Raw genomic sequence first — 21,195 nt, forward strand, 5'->3', positions numbered from 1 at the left:
CTTTGAGTAGGGAGCCAAAGGCTTGTGCCCACTGTTTGGGTTCGTATGTGACCCCTATTGCTTTTTCCCATTTTCCTGTGTAATATTCCACCGGCTGGGAATGGGCTAATAAAGCTCTATATATCCTTGATATACTACCCCTGCCTCCTCCTCCCATTACCCCCTTTTCCAGCATTGTCTCAGCTAAGCTAAGCTCTTCCTGTGCTTTACGATGTATGAAATCTCGCACTTGATAGTACTGGAAGGCCTGAAGGGGTGACAATCCATGTTCTTGGCTTAGCTCTTGGAAAGTAGGAAAGTGCCCCTCGCCACACATTTGCCCCAGTTCCCGTAAACCCATAGTTTCCCATTCCTCATAGGTATTGTCAAGTGTTCCTGGTCCGAATTGAGGGGTATATCTAAGGAAGGCATGTTTAAAGTATATCCTCCCAGGAAAAAATTTCTCTCTAACCTTATACCAAATATTCAAAGGCCAATGAATCAGGGATGGACTGTTTCTTATTATCTCTTTCAGTTGTTGTTTCGGTAGCCATGGTATTGCCCCTAGTGGGAGCGGCTCTAGCCAACTCTGTTCTATACGGGCCCAAATCTTCCCTGTGCTCTGCAGCCAGATTGCTAAAATTCGCAAATGTGCTGCCCTATAATATTCCCGAAATGCAGGAACCCCCATGCCCCCCCTTTCTCTCAATTGACATAGCGTCTCTCGCCGCACCCGGGGTGGCCTTTTTCTCCAGATAAACGAGAACACTCTTCTCTGCAAGCCTCGGAAAAAGTGATCTGGAATGTCAATCGGTAAGGCCATGAATAAGTATAGAAGCTTCGGGAGGACAATCATTTTGATAGCATTGATCCTTCCCATCCATGATAATGTTAAGCCTTCCCATCTCTCCAATTCCCGAAATAGTTCGTGTGTCTTCATTGGGAAGTTGCTCTGAAAGACTTCCTCCAGCTTACGAGGAATATTAACCCCTAGATATCTTATGTATTTACTAGCCCATTTATAGGGGAACTGGAGTTTCAACTGATCTATTTGATGACTGGGGATATTTAATTCCAGTGCTTCAGATTTGTCAAAATTTATTTTGAAACCTGAGACGGTACCATATGCTTGAATTTCTTCTCCAATTTTTGGAAAAGCTGACAGAGGATCTTTTAAGATAAGAAGAATATCATCTGCAAAAAGGAGTATTTTAGTTTCTATCCCTCCCCCTCTCATACCTCGAATCCCCGGATTTGATCTGATTTTAGCTGCCAGGGGCTCCATCACTAGAGCAAAAAGCAGCGGTGACAATGCACACCCTTGTCTAGTACCTCTATGTAGTGAGAAGGGGGTGGACAGGACCCCATTGACCCGCACCGCCGCCCTCGGGATTTTATATATTGAGTGTAACCACCCCGCAAAATTCCCCCCAACACCCGCCTTCTTTAGTACTGCAAACAGAAATGGCCAGCTGACCCGATCAAAGGCCTTTTCGGCATCTAAGGATAGTATACACAATGGGGTGTTTGTTATCTGTGCCCCCTGAATAACCTGTAAAGCTCTTCTTATGTTATCAAAAGTTTGGCGATTCTGTACAAATCCTGCTTGATCCTCATGAGTTAGCAGGGGGAGATATTTTTGTAATCTATTGGCCAAAATTTTTGTAAATATTTTGTAATCTACCCCCAGTAATGAGATAGGTCTATAGGAGCTACATAGGAGAGGGTCTTTGCCTGGCTTGGGTAGCACTGTTATTGTTGCCATATTCCAGGTCGGCGGTAAGCCTGTCTTCTCATCTATGAAGTTGAGTACTTTCACCAGGAGGGGAGATAATGTTTTCCTAAAGGTCTTATAGAACTTATTAGTGAATCCATCTGATCCCGGAGCTTTATTGACAGACAATCCTTTGACTGTTTGTTCTACTTCTTCGATTGTGATGGGGCTGCCTAATATTTGATCTGCACCTTCTGGGAGTGCCGGGAGATCCATCTCTGCTAAAAATTGGGTTGCCTCTTCTGGATTCTGCTCTAACTCTGGTGTATATAGATTTTCATAGAATTCCCGAAAGGCGGACTCCAGAAACTTTTGATCTGAGTGCACCATCCCACCCTCGTCTCGTAATCCCTCAATCACATTTCTACCGGCATGTTGCTTTAGTTTGTGGGCCAGTAATCTACTAGGTTTATTGCCAAATTCAAAATATGACTGACGCACCCTTAGTAGTTTTTCAGAGATATCCGCTAATTCAAGCTCATGTAGCTGCGAACGTAGAGTAGAAGCTTGAGTTGTGAATTTCGCAAGGTCTAAGCCCTCCCCCCGTTGCACGAGTGACTCTATCTCAGCTAATTGCTGACGGATATCATTCTCCTTTGCACATCTAGCCTTCCATACCCGTGATCTGAGAGCTATCAAATGGCCCCTTATTACTGCTTTAAGACCTTCCCACAGAACTATTGGAGATACTTCTTCATTGTCATTGAAGCTAATATAATCTTTAATGAACTGTTCCACTTGGGACACATTGTTTGGATCAGACAACAATGCGTCATCAAGACGCCAAGGGGGTCTTGGTCTTTTGGGTCCCAGTCCACGGATCTGTAGGATCACCGGGGAATGATCAGACCAGGTGTGGGGGAGTATCTGCAAGGAGTCAATTCTACCCAAGAGAGAGGCATCTCCTAACCACATATCTATCCTGGATGAGGTGTGATGTACTGTAGAGAAGTGTGTATATGTTCGCGTCACAGGATTATCCTTACGCCAGTAATCTATCAACTGCCAGCGAGTAAGAAATTCCTGAAGCTTTCGCCTATCTTGCTTAGCATAAGCTATTCTTGTCGTGGAATTGTCTAAGCATGGATTCACTGTGAGATTAAAGTCTCCTCCCAATAGCAAGGATCCCTCAATGTTCCTAATGAGCAGTTGGTCTAATTCTTCAAGAAATTCTGCATGATGTGTATTAGGCCCATAAACATTTACCACCGTGTATATTTGGCCTGTTAGTTCAAAGACTATAAGTAGGTATCTCCCATTTTTATCTTTTATCACTTTCTTTATCCCCCAGGGCTTGTTACCTCGAAACACAGTTAACACTCCCCTACTTTTTGTATTGTCATTACTAGAAGCAAAATGCACAATTGGGTATTGCTTATGGTTACACAAGTATTCATAACGCGGCTTCAGGTGAGTCTCCTGTATAAAGCCAATATCTATCTGTAGCCTTAACAGCTCCCGGAATAGCAACTGCCTTTTCCTGGGGATGTTCAGCCCTCTTACATTCAGCGACATACATTTAACATCACCCATGATTTAGTTATGATGGTGTATCTTCTTTCATGTCCCTTTTTTCTCCTTTGGTCAATGTTCCATACAAAGTCTAGTCCCCTTGTCACACAGAGTAATTCCCTCCCCACCTTCCCCCCTCCCCAAATCCCCCTAATACAATTATAACACCCCATGGACCACCAATGGGTGTCTGAATAGAGAGGAAGCAGCAGGCACCCCGCTATCTACTCACCCCACAGAGTTGTTACATCTGGCGCTATTTTTATTCAGCGCAGGCAGTGACCTTAACTTAAGCAACTTTTCCAACATCCATAACTGTATAAGTCCAACTTTGTACCCCTACTTTTAGGCCTAATTGTTCTCAGGTGACTCTCGCAGCAGACTGCTGTCGTTGTAGTCTTCTGGGGCCTTTCCCCACTCTCTGCCATTTTGGTGGCAGGGATCGGGAGTTGATTTTCTTCTCATGGCCTGCATCTCTTCTGTCTTCTAGCTCTTCTGTTTCTGGATAGATTGCTCTTGCTTCTTCAATAGATTTTACCAAATGCATGGTCCCGTCTTTATAAAAGGCTAATGCAAAAGGATGTCTCCATCTATATTGAATGTTAAGTTCTCTCAGACGCCTAGTAAAAGGTTTCAGATCTGCCCTCCGTTTCAGTGTCATGGCTGCCAGATCCTGATATACTTCGATAGCATAAGAATCCCATTTAAAGTCTGGGGACTGGCGAGCCTTTTTTAGTACCTGTTCCTTAAGTTTGAAGCTGGAGAAGCAGGCAATAATATCCTTTGGTTTGTTATTGCGTGCCGCACCTAGAGCCCTATGCGCTCTTTCCAGCTGTATTGTTTCGGCCTCCACAATATCTCCATCCGTTGAAAGCAATGCACTGACCAATTGTTGGACCACGTGCTCGCAGTCTTGGTAAGTAAATGTTTCTGGCAGGCCCCGAAACCTGAGGTTGTTACGACAACCCCGATTTTCTAGGTCCTCAATTTTATCTAGTAGTTGGTGTTGATCTCCCTGCAGCTCACTCATCTGCTGATCCAGAACTCCAATTGCTTCATTATTCGCTTCGACCTGTGTCTCCGTTTCCTCTAGGCGAGAGCCCAATTCCCGGATCTCTCCCATCAGGTCTTCTTTAAGCGTTGCCACCTCGGCCCTTAAGGCTTTCAGGTCGGAGCTTATGTCATGGAGCCAGGCTTCTAATTTCGGGGGTACCTCTCTCTCTAGGTCTATTGCGGTTTGCCGATCTGGCGCTTTTTCTGCAAGCCTTGCTGTTCCTTCGTTCTCCGTCTCTTTTGTCCTCCGCGCATCCGCCATTTTGATTCTACTTGCCGCAGCTCCTTTTGAAAAGGCAAAGCGTGAGAGGTCCGCCACCTTCAAGTTAATTTTCAGAGCAAACCCGCTGCTCTAACGATGCTGCAACGTGCGGGTGCTATTTTTCTTTCCTTTTGCCGCGCTTAAATCGCTTTTATTGCTCTTTCCTCTGCGGGGCGGTAGGAGCTCAGCTCTCAAGCGGCCATGCCTCTAGGTGACGTCACTTCCTCCATCGCCAGCGATCACTTTCGATTATAAGCTGGTTAGAGTCAGGTCGGTGAGGGACCGGATCCGGAGGGAGGGAGGAGAGCCGGCTCGCGCTTTTTAACAACCGGCTCGCAAGTTGGAAGAAAATTTAACAACCGGCTCTAGCACACCACTGGGTACACATATCCATTCTGAGGGCCTCTACCCTTCTCTTCCCCTCCCCCTGGTAGGAATCCACAACTGAGCATGTCCAATTGAGAACAAGATATCTCTACATAGAGTAGAAACAATTATCACTATCATTGTCCACTGCTATCCCTTGCAATCCTGCTGACCAGCTGCAGTGCTCTATCCTGTCCTGCAAGAAGTGTTTGCTTAGCACTTACATAGTTCAGAGTCAGGTCAGCTGCCTAGCAGAAGTGGAAGGGGTGGCTGAGAGGTTTGTGCTTACCTGCAAAAGATGTGAAAAAAGAAGAGCTCATCTGGCTGAAAGCTTCCTAGGTGAGTCAGAGTTAGGTTTGGAAAATACAGAGTATGTTGTAATCCAACAACCAGTCTGAAACATTTTCAAAGCAAGGGTAGACTGCTCCCAAACCAATTCTCCCTCAATATAGTGCAATGATCCCCAAGTGTGTACACATGTGTAGCATAATCAAAAGAAAGAGTGTCAAGGTTTGGCCCATAATCCTGGCAGTGTCACCCATAATCTAAAGAAAAACATCCAATCATCAGCCCAGCCAGAGACATTTAGAAAGCACACCCATAATGGAAATTAAAAATGTTAGATCATCAGCACAGTTGTAGACATTTACAGATTTCACCCATAATCAAAACTAAGACGTTCATTTGTGAATTATCTAGTGTAACGTCCCTTGAATGTCCTTGGGGCAGTATATAAACGTCCTTCTCTGCAGTGGCGTAGTGAGGGCGGCCGACAACCGGGGCGGGTCGCCGCTGTGCACCCCCCCCGGGTGCAGCGTGTTGCACCCCCCCTCGGAGCGTATTCTTACCACTGGCTCTCCGCCCCGAGTGCACGTCGTCGCTGGGAGCTGCGTCGGCTCTGCTGGTTCCCTGCTCTCTCTGCCCCGGAACAGGAAGTAACCTGTTCCGGGGCAGAGAAAGCAGTGAACCAGCGAAGTCGACACCCCCCCCCCAGCGGCGCACACCCGGGGCGGACTGCCCCACCGCCCCCCCTTCCTACGCCACTGCTTCTCTGTATTTTCAAATATTCTGACACAGCTTTGAGAATGGCACCTACGCAGGCACCTACCCGCAAAGGCAGTTTCACAGAGACTGAGATTGAACTTCTGGTGCAGGAAATAGCTAGATGCCACATTAATGTTTGCCCCCAGGGGCCAGAGGCTGGCTGCTTCTACTAGGGGAGAGAATGGGAGTCAGTGAGGGACCGCCTCAGTGCAGTCTTCCACTTCAACCATCACACTGAAGACTGCAAGTAGAAGTGGCAGCAGCTCAAATGCGACATCAGGCACAAGGCTGGTGCCAACCTGCCAGAGAACGACACTGCCAACCTAACCCCCCTGAGCTGATTTTTCATGGGCTCCTACCCCTGGAGGGGATCCATGGTATTGGGTCCCAGGACACCCCAGCACAGCCTGAGGGCTCAGGTAGGTTTTAGATTAGGAAGCTGTGGTGTCTGTTGTGCTGCACTCCATTTTCCACAAGTGAGAATAGTGTGGTGTTCCTAAGTGGTTTAGGTAGGGAAGGGGGTGAGAAGGCACACCACACATAATACAAATAACTATTCATCAGATACTATGACCCATACTCTCAACAGTGAGTGGCCGGGGGGGGGGGGGGGGTTCCAGCTACGTTGGTGTAGGTTACCGCTGTATGACACATTTGGGTGCCCCCCCCACATATTTTACCATCATCAAACAGTGCATATCTGCGTTCCACACCTCAGTGCTCTAGCCACTGTGCACCCCTTCCACAGTCCTATGTCTACCCACCTGCCTGTATGGCTCTCTTGTACAGAGTGCTCCTTGTGCCAACAGTGTTGCATGAAGAATGACATCTGTGGGTTGCCTGCCAATGCCATTCCTCACAATCGTTTGCTGGATGTTCACATGTAGGGGTATGTATGTGAATGCTGCAAAACAGTGGCAGGTTGTTTATTGTTATATGCACACTTCCTCCCCTTTTGCTGTGCAGGTGATGACAGACTCAGAGGCCAAAGCTGGCCCTAGTGGCCACCAGCCCCAGCACAGTGAAGGGCAGGTTGAGGAGCCTGCATCAATAAGAGGAAACTAGTGGACATGGAGGTCTGGCTGCACAGGACACCATCCAGGGTCAGTCACATTTGGAGGAAACACAGGGTGCAGCAGGAGAAGACCTCCCTCCACCCCCCCACCAGTCTTTGCTGATATTGGCACTGAGGATGAAGAGGCAGAAGGGGAGGCTCACCCTCAGCACAGGCCATCCATCCAGAGAAGGCAGCTGCTGCGTCTTGCTACACAACAGCTTGGCCACAATGTGCAGCTGGAAGAATAGTGGCAGAAATTGGAGCTGCTAGGAGAAGGGGTACAGGCCCAAAGAAAAGTTGTCCAGCAGCTCACACGGCTGGAACATAGCAATGAGGGGCCACGTGATGACATTCAAGCTCACACTAGAGCCCTAACGCACCAAGAGGTGATGCAGCATCAGAATCTGCCACCATTTTCTCAAGTCTACTATATTCCAGAGAAAGACTCGAATCCTGTAAATGAACAACCTATAGATGTTTCTCTTTTGCTTGAATCTTCCAAAACGGAACTGGCAAAAGCCGCCACATTAGTGGCGACAGTTGCATTATTGCCGGACAAGAACTGGATCTTCCGTCTATTTTTCCGTAATAAAGATAAACCTTTTTTAGGTTTTAATATATTGCTTTTTCCTGATGTCTCTAAGGAGACTAGACGGCGGAGGAAACAGTTTTTGCTCCTTAAGCCGGAAGTTTTGCACTTGGGGGGTACCTATTTTTTAAGATACCCCTGCAAGTGCATAGTAAGGCTTGAGGGGAAAAATATGTATTTACAGAACCTGCCCAACTCTCAGCGCTTGTAAACTCAGTGAAAAAGGAAAAGCGTTAAAGACTATGTCAAGTTCACCTAACAGAGATTGCATTATCCTTATTCTCTCTTTTTGCTATTCTCCCTGTATTTCCGAATTCTTGGATCTCAATTTATGGACGAGTGTCTTTTTTCCTATAGTTTGTTACTGTTATTATTATATATTATTTTTAGGTTAATGGACGCTTTTCAACACAAGAGGTTTCTTGTATAATTACGTTAAATAAATAAATAAATAAATAAATAAATAAAAAGAGGTGATGCAGCAGCCCCCAGAAGCTACAGCTACTACCACTGTGGCCACCAGGCACTCTTCTCCTTCCACCAGTGGTGGTAGTGCACAGCAACCAGCTGCAAAGCACAGGAGGATAGGATCCTCAGCTCCCCCAGCCACTGGTCCACCAGCTCACAGGCCTCTATCAGCCACCACTCCAGCACCCATTCTGGGTCCTGTGCCCAGGTTGCAGGGCAACACCCAGACAACAAGGTGGCCAGACTTCCAGCTAAGACAGCACACTGCCTTGTCGCGACTGAAGAGAGTGGGAGCTCATCAGGGGAGGACTCTGAACAGAGTTCCCAGCAGCAACATCAACTGGACTGCCACCAGCTGCTCAGGAACAGGGTGGGAGGGGTAGAAGCCAACGGAGCCGGGGGAGGGGAAAGTAGGATATGCTGGGGGTGGGGGAGTGTGGGGGTGGTAGGGGTGGGGGTGTGCTGGGAGGTGGAAGGAAGGAGTGTGAGGGTTGGAGGGAGGGGAATATGCACAGAGCGGGTGATGGTGGTGGGAGGATGTGGTGGTGTGTAACTGGTGTGTCATTGAAATAAATGTTCATCACTTACTGTCACTAAAAATTTGTCTCGATGAGTCTTTGCCTGGCTTGGACCCCCAGCTGGTGGGCAATCTGCTCTGCTCTGTGGCCAGGTGATGGAGGGGTTCCTCATCATCTTGTTCTGGGGCCTGCTGCTCTGGTTGCTGTGGATCTTCTGGGAAGGCCTGTCCTCTGCACATGGCCAGATTAATTAGCATGCAGCAGATTATAAAGATCTTGACAACCTTTTGGAGGTTGTACAGGAGCTCCCCTCCAGAACAATCTAGACATCAGAACCTGTTTTTGAACTATCCAGAGGTGTGCTCAGTGATGCCACGTGTGGTCCGATGTCTGCTGTTGTAGTCGTCCTCTGCCCCTGTTTGTGGGTGCACTATAGGGGTCAAGAGCCAGGTCTGCTGTGGGTCACCTTTGGGGTATTGTATTGTCTGCAGTGGGTATCTTGTGGAGGTGGGGTGGGAATTGTGGGTTGTGGAGTGACCTGGAGGAAGACAGTGCTGAGGGTTGCCGGGTGGAGGAGTTATGGGTTTTGATGATCCATGTTGCACTTACTTAGGAGCCATCTGCCGGTGACCTCCCCTTGGTCAAACCTGCGGAATATTCCAGAGTGTTGTAATATATCGTCGTCATGGGTTGAACCTGGGTATCGGGCACACACATCTACAATCTGTCCCTGAGCATCACCCACAACTTGCATTTTCATGGAGTGGAATGCTTTCCTATTTCTATAGGTGGCCTCTCATGCCGGGGGTGGGGGGTGTCTGAGTGTGATGTGTGTGCAGTCAATGACGCCTGTGACCGAGGGAAAGTGAGCTATGGCGTAGAAGTGAGCCATGATGTTCTGCAGGGCCTGGGGGGGGGGGGGGAAGGTGATGTACCCTGAGTTGTGGGTAAGAAAGATATCAAGGAACTGGGTGAGGCAGTTTGAAATGGCAGTCTGGGTGAGGCCTGCATTGACAGCTAGCACAGACTGGAAGATACCAGTGGCCAAAAAAGAGAGAAAGGCAGTGATCTTGAGGTGGACAGTGATAGGATTGTTCCTACGGGTCCTGGCCTGCAGTAGGAGTTGGTGCTGGTCACAAAGGTACTGAATGGCAACCCTTTCAAAGGGGTACCCAATGAGACACTGCTGGTCAGTAAGGTCTAGGAAACGGGTACGAGGCCTGAAAACTCTGGGATGTGAGTATCTCCTGCGGCGACTCCCCTCCAAGCTCTCCTCCTCCTCTAACATGTGAGCCACCTGTGCATTCAGTGCATAAATTTCCCAACACCACAGGTGCAATCCAATAACCCTAGACATACCACTCTGCTCACCTCTCCCTACCAACCTGGTGAAACCCACCACCAACAAATACAACCTGACACTCACTCTCCCACCACTGACAAACAATGCAGTCACACACAGCACAGCCACACAGAAATCACTCTCTCAGCCATTGCAAACATTTGTGCCGCACACTCTACCCACTCACTTTCCAAGGTAAGGGGGTGTAATGAATGGAATGTGGGCTCGGGGACAGTGAATGGAGGGGGAGGGGATGGGGAGATACAGAGGAAGGAGTAGTTGTGGCTGGTGGGGCGCTAGCAGGGGTGGACAAGCTGAGAAGGTGAGACACAGAGGAGGCAAGTCAGGGAATATAAGGGTGAAAAGGTTCAGACTACGGCAGACAGACAAATGGTAACACAGCACTGAACAACTCTCAACTTTCTCTCAAACCAACTATTCTTCCACTCTCCAACTCCACAAAATCGCTAATTGGTCTAAAGACAACTTTGCTCTTACCCCAGATGCTTTTATATCAGATCTAAGTCTGTACGTTTAATTCCCGCCAATGTGAAATCATTTTGCTATCTGTTATGCTCTGGAGATGTTCATTCCGTAAGACGCCCAAAGCACGCTTGCAACATGCTCCCTCTAGAGATGTTCTAAACTGGACGCACTAGCAACACAACACGAGCAAATTTACCAACATCAACACACCAAAACTAAAGCTACCAATTTCGGAAACCCTGAAAATTCTTGAAGTAACCATTGATCGGCACCTAACACTTGAGAACCACGCGAAAAACACAACCAAAAAGATGTTCCATTCAATGTGGAAATTAAAAAAAGTAAGACCATTCTTCCCAAGGACAATCTTCCGTAATCTGGTACAATCATTAGTACTTAGTCATCTAGATTACTGCAACTCACTCTACGCTGGCTGCAAAGAGCAAATACTCAAAAAAACTCCAAACAGCCCAGAACACGGCAGCCAGACTCATATTTGGAAAATCAAAATACGAAAGTGCAAAACCCCTACGAGAGAAGCTACACTGGCTCCCACTCAAAGAACGCATCACATTCAAAATATGTACCCTAGTACATAAAATCATCCATGGCGATGCCCTAGCCTACATGTCAGATCTGATAGACCTACCATCCAGGAATGCTAAAAAATCATCCCGCACATTCCTTAATCTTCATTTCCCCAACTGTAAAGGTCTAAAACACAAACTAATGCACACATCCACCTTTTCCTATATGAGCACGCAATTCTGGAACGCATTGCCATGTAACCAAAAAGCGACCTATGAACTGACCAACTTCCGTAAACTACTAAAGACCCATCTCTTCGACAACATATACCACAAAGACCAAAACATGTGAAACTCCCACATTTACCCAGAAATGTTAATAATGCCTTCTGTTATATTACTATCATATATTCCATTACCATGTAACCCAAAATCCTTCTGTAACATCAAATGTCTACTCTTTTCTCTATTCCACTATCCATGATGTATTGTAAGCCACATTGAGCCTGCAAAGAGGTGGGATAATGTGGGATACAAATGCAACAAATAAAATAATAATTTAGATTGTTTTTTTTTGTTTGTTTGATTATAGCATTTGGACGTGTCCCACTAAGAAAAACATCTATCTCACTTTTAGACCACTTTTTATACATTTTTCTCTTTCAAAAATGAGCCCCAAAGTGCCTTTCTTTTCCTAACAAAGCGTGCCAAAAACTGGCCTGCAGTAGTGTGGGCACGTGTACTGGATGTGCGCTGGACCATTTCTCCACCATGTCTGGGTTGGGAAATGGATGTGTGGCAAAATTAAAACCAGTGTGCATCTATTTATGGCCTGAGCCGTTAATGCCACCCACTGACTTAATGGTAAGGGCTCAGGCGTTACCTATACGATAACTGTCCAGCATGCGCTAACTGCTGATTACTGCTGGGAATGCCCCCATGGTAGAAAATTATTTTCTACCATGTGTTTTTGATGCATGCCAAACTCAGAATTACCACCAGGTGCATGTGCTAGCTGGGCGGTAATGCCCTTTTCTGATGTCTGTGGGCCCGCAGATCTTTTGTTATTTGCTCTGCTTACTGGCATCTTACATTCCTTCCAGCTCTCCATCACAGCTGCCTTCTTCTTCCTCACTGGAATTGGCACGTACCACCATTCACTGCTCATGTCATCTGGAAGTCCTCTGGAATGTTTCCTTTTATTTGCGTTTAATTCTTTTTTTTTTCATTTTGGGGTACCATGTTACAAATAGTGTGCCCTATTAAAGAATATTGGTGTACTATTAGTCAAATAGTGTGCCTTTATCTCAATGGTATGCAGAATTGTGCAGTAGTGCACAATATTCTTTAGTAGTCCACAAGATGGAGTAATCCTTGCGGTGTTCCTAAGGGTTCTCCACTTTCTCCTGTATTATTCAACATCTTCATGCAATCTCTAAGCCTTTTATTAGAGAAACATGGCCTCATTCATTACATCTATGCTGATGATATTTCAGTATTAATTCCTATACAATCGATCTCTGAGCTAGATAATACAAATAATCATATATATATATATATAGTGGAAGGATGGATCAGGACCATAAGCTAAAGCTTAATTTGGAGAAAACTAAAATTTTATGTTTCAGTTACCATCCAGATTTAAATCCTTTAAGGATCACAATTAATAACACAGTTTTTACTCTTTCTCCAATCATTAAAATTTTGGATGTTTATTTGGATTGTTCTATTTCACTAGAATTTCATATAAACTCGATTATAAAAAGTTTTTTTTTAATGATGAAAAAAACACTTTATAAGGAATTTTTTTGATTTGGCTCAGTTTGAATGGTTGGTTCATTCATTGATACTTTCATCACTTGATTATTGTAATGTAGTGTACTTGGGCAGTCAGATTTGATATATGGTTTTTCCAGATATGACAATGTTTCCCCTCTTTACAATAGATTACACTGGTTGTCTATAGAGGCTCGAGTAAATTTTAAAAATGTGTGTTTTCTTTATAAAACATTGCATGGTCAAATTCCTAGCTATCTATTAATTCATTTCTGTTTTGTCTCATTTGAAAGAGCCAGGAGAGGTGATATTAATGTTTTTGTTTTTTTACTTTTCCATCAATTAAAGGGATAAGGAAATTTTCAATTTTTTGATAGACTGTTGGCCATTCGAGCAGTATTTCTATGGAAGGATCTTGTAGTACAACTTTCTTTTTCTCATTTGTATCTCTCCTTTAGAAAAAGTCTAAAGACAATTCTGTTTAGAAAATTTACCGCTTGATTATGAACTTTTGCTAATAAAATCCTAGGAGAATGTCCTAGCTCTCTTGTTCTATGTAACCCGCTTAGAACTTAGTGGTAATAGTGGGATATAAAAGAGAGTGTAATGTAAAGTAATGTAGTGGATTTATTGATAACTAGTGCACATTATTGAACAATAGGCCAGACTATTGAGCTATAGGGCACACTAGTTCAATAATCATGCACACTATTGACAACATGGGTTAAAAAACACAATTTCATTTTTATTCTTGTCATTTTGTGTTAAAAACATGAACCAACATAACAAATAAGGACTCCTTTTACTAAGGTGCGCTAATGATTAGCGTGTGCTAAATGCTAAGACACCCATAGGAATAAAATGAGCTTCATAGCACACCTTAGTAAAAGGGGCCCTAAATAAGGGGTCCTTTTTTTTGAGCTGCAGTAAAAGGGGGCCTGCGCTAGTGTCAGTGTGTGTTTTGGACGTGTGCTGAGGCCTCCTTTTACCGCAGCAGGTAAAAGGTTGTCTTTTTTTCTGGAAAAGAATTAGCCATGCTGTAAGAAACCACTTGCTACGCTACCATTTTGGGTGGGAGCACTTATCGCCACCCATTGAGGTGGCGGTAAGGGCTCCCATGCTAACCCGTGGTAACTGTTTAGCGTGCAGCACAGACCGATTACCGCTGGGTAAGCACCAGCACCTCAAAAATAGAAAATATTTTTGTAGCACCAGAAATGGCGTGCTGGGGGTGGGAACTACTGCTGGGCTCCTGCGGTAGCCCGATGGTAGTTCCAGATTGGCGCACGGCAAGGCTGTTGCCATGCATCAACCCTTTAGTAAAATAGCCTGTAAGTTAATTGAATCTCTGTACAAAAATATAGTCATCCAGTTAATAACACATAAAAGATATGTGAAAAAATATTAGACGTATGATCTGTGAATTACTAACACATAAAGGTTACGTAAAGAATCAGACATATAAATAAATAAATAAATAAAATTTACCATATATGCTTGAGGTGCCCCCAAAAAAGCCCCAAAATTGGGGTCTCAGCTTATAGTTGAGTCAGCTCTCGATTTTTTAAAAGCAGACCCGCCCTCTCCCCAGTGGCATAGCTAGGGCGCCAGGGGAGTGACCGCTCCCCCAAACAGACTTCTGCCGGTGCCGGCACCTATTTTTTTACTCAATGTCTTGCATTTAAAACGTGCGCCGGCAGAAGTCAGCTCATGCTCCCCCCGTGCCTTCAACCTGGCTCCACTTATGCCTCTCCCCCCATGTTTACCTCTGTAGCAGAGCTTGGGCTCTGGATTCTTTTCGCCTTCCTTGACACAGCATCAAATTCTTTGTCTTCCTCTGCATGGCTGGGCTCTGCAGATACTTGAGCTGCACCATGCAGAAAGTTGGGGAAGTTGGGGAAGTTTTGCAGGACTGGTGGAGTGGCCTAGTGGTTAGGGTGGTGGACTTTGGTCCTGGGGAACTGAGGAACTGAGTTCAATTCTCACTTCAGGCACAGGCAGCTCCTTGTGACTCTGGGCAAGTCACTTAACCCTCCATTGCCACATGTAAGCCACATTGAGCCTGCCATGAGTGGGAAAGCACGGGGTACAAATGTAACAAAAAAATAAATAAATAAAAATAAACAGTGAGACTTCCCCAACTTCCTGCACCACACTGCTTAAGTATCTGCAGAGCCTGGTAAATTGAGGTGTTAAAAGCCAGCCTTTTACCGTATCTTGATTAACTTCCCCCCTGATTCTGTTTTGTTTGAGAAGCTACATTTTTTGAAAAAGTGTGATTGGGTGTATTTAGGGGCTATTTTACTAAGCTGCATAGGTGCCTATCCAGCTTATTTTCGAAAGAGATCGCCGGCCATCTTCTGACATAAATTGGGAGATGGCCGGTGATCTCCTGAACCCGGCCAAATCGGTATAATCGAAAGCTGATTTTGGCCGGCGCCAACTGCTTTCCGTCACGGAGCCGGCCAAACTTCAAGGCAGGGTACAGAAGACGGGGCGGGATGGGGGCAGGGCCCGATAATGGAAAAAAGAAAGCCGGCCTTGACGAGAATTTGGTCCGCTTTATGTGGTCCCTTTTTTTTCAGGTCAAAGTCCCAAAAAAGTGCCGGAACTGACCAGATGACCACCGGAGGGAATCGGGGATCACCTCCCCTGACTCCCCCGGTGGTCACTAACCCCCTCCCACCCTAAAAAAAAAAACAACTTTAAAAACTTTTTTTGCCAGCCTCAAATGTCATACTCAGGTCCATCACAGCAGTTTTAGTGGGTGCAGTGGACATCAGGCAGGCAGACCCAGGCACATCCCCCCCCCCCCACCTGTTACATTTGTGGTGGAAAATGGGAGCCCTCCAAAACCCACCCGAAACCCACTGTACCCACATCTAGGTGCCCCCCTTCACCCTTTAGGGCTATGGTAGTGGTGTATAGTTGTGGGGAGTGGGGTTTATTTGGGGGGTTGGGGGGCTCAGCACCCAAGGTAAGGGAGCTATACACCTGGGAGCTATTTTAATTTTTTTTTTTTTTTTAACTTTTTAGAAGTACCCCCTAGGGTGCCCGGTTGGTGTCCTGGCATGTGATGGGGACCAGTGCACTACGAATCCTGGCCCTTCCCACGACCAAATGCCTTGGATTTGGCCGGATTTGAGATCGCCGACTTCGGTTTCCATTATGGGCAAAAACCGATGCCAGCCATCTCTGACATTTGGCCGGCCCCAACTGTATTATCGAAAAAAAAGATGGCCGGCCATCTTTTTCGAAAATACGGTTGGCTCTGCCCACTTGCGGAGCCGGCCCCGAAGATGGCCGGCCATGGAGATGGCCGGCACCGTTCGATTATGCCCTTCAAAGTGTGCCCATTGTGCACCAATTTGGAGTTACCGCCCAGCTACCATATGGCCCATGCCATGGGAGCCAACTTTTCAAAATGATTGGGGGTGCTGAAATTTTTTTTTTTTTACAGGTGGTGCATTCCTCCCTCCCCTCTCTCCCCCTCTCCCCCTCCATCACTTCCCCCTCCCCCCTCCACCTCTCCCCCTCCATTCATATCCAGCAATTCTCCTCTCTCTCCTGCCCTCTCCTCCATTCATATCCAGCAATTCTCCTCTCTCCCCTACCCTCCCCTCTCATCCATGTCCAGCAAATTCTCCTCTCTCCCCTGCCCTCCCCTCTCTTCATCCATGTCCAACAAGATTCATCTCTCCCCTGCCCTCCCCTCCATGCCCAGCGATTTCTCCTCTCCCCCCTCCCCTCCATGTCCAGTAACTCGCCTCAAACACCACCTGCCCCTTTTCAGCCGCCCTCTCCTCCGAGTTCCAGGCCCCCCTCTCATCTGATTTCCAGACCCTCCTCTCCTCCGAGTGCCAGTCCCAACCCCATCCCGACCTCTTCTCCCACAACAGTCCTCCGTCCTCGCCTTCCTGCCACCCAGAATGTAAAACTCATCTTACCTCGCTGGGTCCCGGCAGCAGTGAAAGGCGAGCAGGCTCAGCTTCAGCCTTCCCTTCTCTCTCAGCTCTGGTTCCCGCCCTCACAGAAACAGGAAATGAGGGCGGGACCAGAGCTGAGAGAGTTCGCGAGTCTGAAGCCAAGCCTGCTCACCTTTCACTGCTGCCGGGACCGAGCAAGGTAAGATGAGTTTTAAATTCTGGGCGGCAGGAAGGCGAGGACAGAGGACTTTTGAGGGAGAAGAGGGCGGGTGGGTTAAAATATTGGGGGTGCTCAAGCACCCACAGCACTCACGAAGTTGGCGCCTATGGCCCATGCGGTAATTTCATTTATTACGTGAGCCAGAAAATGTATTTTATTTTCTGGTGCACGGCAAAAATTGAGCGGTAACTATGACTTGACACGCGTAGGCGATTACCGCATGGTTAATGCAAGAGACCTTACAGCTGAGTCGATGGCTGGCGGTAAGGTCTCAGACCCAAAATGGACGTGCGGAAATTTTTATTTTGCTGCACGTCCATTTTTGGCAAAAAGTAAAAAAGGCATTTTTTGCTGGTGCGCTGAAAAATGGATCTGTGTGTGCCCAAAACCCACGCCTACACTACTGCAGGCCATTTTTCAGTTCACCTTAGTAAAAGGACCCCTTAGTTTTGGCAAAGAGAAGTGTGGTAAAATGCATTCACCGTCAAGGGTCTATGGCTTCAATTTATAGAGTCATCATATAGATATGACCTTCATTTTATAAGACTTCTGCCAGAATTAGCTGAGCCATCTCTATTGCATGAATGTTATGTTCTCACCTGGATTGAGACAGATATTAACTAGCATGCCATTAGCAAGTGCTCAGTGAAATAAATAGCATGGAGGATGAGCATCCCACATTTTTTAATGTTAAACCCGCTAAACACTCATTTATATATGATGCTTCCTCTTGCCCATGCGTGGAGATGCTAATTTCAGTGTGCGCTCCCTTTCTCTCAAATCTGCTGTTACTCTCAAAAGTGTTTTATAACAGGACACCTATGTTGAAGTTCAAAGAGGCACCTATCTTAAGCCTATTTTGGTGCAGATTGTATTTTATAAAAACATCATAAGTGCCTATGTGCCTTTATACATAGGCACCTAGAACCAGCCTCAGTAGTGAACAAAGTGATCCTTTTACTAAGCAATTAGCGTGTGCCAAATTGGCACTACCACGGGGTAGCTCGGGCGCCCTGCGGTACTTTCAAAGTTAGCGCATTCTGTTTCCTGCGGTAGAAAATATTTTTCTATTTTCTACCACGGAGAAGTTCCCAGCGGTAATTGGCAGTGCGGCCACATTGGCGTGCACTGCATGATAACCATGTGAGTAGCATGTGAGCCCTTACTGCTAGGTCAGTGGGTAGCGGTACAGGCTCAGGCAGTAAATAGCCGTGCGCCACTTTTAATTTTAGTACACGGCCATTTACTGCCCCATTGAAAAATGCCTTTTTCCCCAGCCACGATAAAAAATTGGCCCAATGCCTGCCAAAAACACACGCCCACACTACCACTGGCCACTTTTTACCACTGTTTAGTAAAGGACCCCAAAATCACATGTACAAATTGACCTCTGTTCCAAAGATGGTATAAATTTGTGCACATATTCTATGTGCGTACATGTATATTCTATAAAATATTTGCATATATCACAAATCCACCCCCAGCTCCACCCTAACTGTGCTCCAGGGAACGCCTACGTACACATTATATAAAAGTGTGTGCATTCTTTCCACCTACTTTTTATGCACATGTACTCCACACAATTTTGTAAGAGCTGTTTTTTGTGAGTAAAACAAACTTTACACTTTGAAAAAGCATTAGGAAATTACACTTCATTGTGGAAAGCCTAAGGGGAATAAAAATCTATTTTCACTAAGCAGTATCCGAGTATAAAAATGTTCTATTGATGTGTAAATTAAGCGAACGCTTTCTAAAAGAAAATAAGAATGCTTATACAGTATAGTTGGCATAGGGACATTTTGACTTATACAATCATTATCATTTGTCATAATATCATTAGGGGGCTCTTTTACTAAAGCTTAGCGCACTATCAGAATTAGCGCACCCTAAATGCTAAGAAGCTCATTGGTATAAAATGGGCTTCTTAGCATTTAGTGCTTGGTAATTCTGTTAGCGTGCACTAAGCTTTAGTAAAAGGGCCCCTGAAATATGTTTTCAGAGGTTTAAACATAGAGGGGCATAATCGAACAGCGCTGGCCATATAGATGGCCGGCGCCGCAAACAGTGGTCCCGAATGGTATTATAGAAAAAGATGGCCGGCCATCTTTCATTTCGATAATACAGTTGGGGCTGGCCAAATGTCAGAGATGGCCGGGTTTGAGATGGCCGGTATCGGTTTTCGCCGATAATGGAAACCAGTGCCTGCCATCTCAAACCCGGCCAAATCCAAGGCATTTGGTCGTGGGAGGAGCCAGCATTTGTAGTGCACTGGTCCCCCTCACATGCCAGTACACCAACTGGACACCCTAGGGGGCACTGCAGTGGACTTCAAAAATTGCTCCCAGGTGCACACCTCCCTTACCTTGTGTGCTGAGCCCCCCCAAAAAACCCCCAAAACCCACTCCCCACAACTGTACAACACTACCATAGCCCTAAGGGGTGAAGGGGGGTACCTACATGTGGGTACAGTGGGTTTTGGGGGGGGGGTTGGAGGGCTCCCATTTACCACTACAAGTGGGGTAGGGGGGGATGGGCCTGGGTCCACCTGCCTGAAGTGCACTGCACCCACTAAAAACTGCTCCAGGGACCTGCATACTGCTGTCATGGAGCTGGGTATGACATTTGAGGCTGGCATAGAGGCTGGCAAAAAAATGATTTTTAATTTGTTTGTTTTTTTTGGTGGGAGGGGGTTGGTGACCACTGGGGGAGTAAGGGGAGGTCATCCCCGATTCCCTCCGGTGGTCATCTGCTCAGTTGGGGCACTTTCTTATTTATTTATAGCATTTATATCCCACATTTTCCCACCCGCGGGCAGGCCCAATGTGGCTTACAACAGTAAAGGGCTGAAAAAGCATACATTAATTTGGCATAAACAATCAAGTACATGGAAGTAGGAGTGATCAGTAAGTAATTACAGAGAAGGGGAAGGGGTAAAAAGTGGAGGATGTCAATAAGATAAGTACAGTTCAACAGTTAGGGATGCAACAGCGGGACTTTAGCATAAGCTATTCCAAATAAGCTGGTCTTGAGTGCTTTCCTGATGGTCAGATGATCCGGAGTAGTTTTTACAGATTTAGGTAATCCATTCCACAAATGAGCACCAACATAGGGGAAGGTGGATGCTTAAGTGGCTTTATACTTGAGGCCAGAACATGTAGGGTAATGGAGAGTTAAGTATGAACGAGATGATCTGTCAGAGTTCCTAGGTGGTAAGTTGATAAGGTTATCCATATAAGCTGGAGCTTCTCCGTAGAGGATAAATATAATTCTTCATTTCTTGCCTTCTTATCTAGAACCAGATAGACTGTTCCAAAACTTCCGCTGCCAAGTTTCTGCTGTGTTATATATCTTCCTGCAACCACGGTCCCAGAACAAACAGAAGCAGATTCAGTACTACTACTCTTGAGAAGCTCTTGGAAATTCGGCATTGTTTGAAATTGCAGATGTATTTATATCTGTGTTTCTATTCTTATAAGCCAGGGACACTCATGGAGAACCATGTTATCTCCAACGATGTTCAGTGGAAACCACAGATGATACTGTGTCTGCTCTGCTAACAAAATAATTGGCTCACACATGCTCCTGTACCTCTTCCAAGAATTGCAAGAAGCAGCTTGACTGCCTTCTTCTACAGCTCCAGTTCCATTATTGGGCGAAGCCGTCCATCTCCTCACCATGCCCCGTCCCGTCCCCATGCCGCCTTTGCTACCCTACCGACATGCCCCCTTGAAGTTTGGCCTGCTCCGCGAAGGAAAGCAGTTGGCGCTGGCCAAAATTGGCTTTTGATTATACTGATTTGGACGGGTTCAGGAGATCACCGGCCATCTCCCGATTTGTGTCGGAAGATGGCTGGCAATCTCCTTTGAAAATAAGCAGGGTAGTGTCATAATTGAAAATGGTAGCTATGAATAGTGACAGCAGTGAGGTTTTAAGAATTGACTTTTTTTAGCTGGCCGCTATGTTCTTGAACAAATATTGTGTATATTTGTCCTCAGGTTCCACCGCCACATTTCCAGAAAGTTAGTGCTGCCAAGCAACAAGTCCAGATTATAGATGCCCTGCGGTGTAAAATCCAGGAAGATCATGAGATAGAGTACCAGCAAGCTCTAGTCCAAATCAAGGACACACTAAAGGAAATAGAAGGACCAGACATCAAGGGAAGCCTCCAGGATGTGATTCGCCAATGGTTCATTGAATGCCGGTAAGAAGTCTCTTGGTAGCCAAATTAATGTTTGATTACCTTAACACAGGTACCCCCCCCCCCAAATTCTATAAAGGTCACCTAAATTTGTGCAC

At 46.0% G+C, this 21,195-nt stretch overlaps 1 protein-coding gene across 1 annotated transcript in view; it reads left to right on the forward strand.

The window, feature by feature from the left end:
- IQCA1 (IQ motif containing with AAA domain 1) overlaps window positions 1–21,195 on the forward strand; it is an 827,164-nt gene that overhangs the window by 226,376 nt on the left and 579,593 nt on the right. The window contains exon 6 of the mRNA XM_030209164.1: window positions 20,895–21,100. Coding sequence (XP_030065024.1) covers window positions 20,895–21,100 — 206 coding nt within the window. The remainder of the gene's footprint in view (window positions 1–20,894; window positions 21,101–21,195) is intronic.

Source organism: Microcaecilia unicolor, chromosome 7 (genome assembly GCF_901765095.1).
Source record: "Microcaecilia unicolor chromosome 7, aMicUni1.1, whole genome shotgun sequence".
NCBI classification, from domain to species: Eukaryota; Metazoa; Chordata; class Amphibia; order Gymnophiona; family Siphonopidae; genus Microcaecilia; species Microcaecilia unicolor.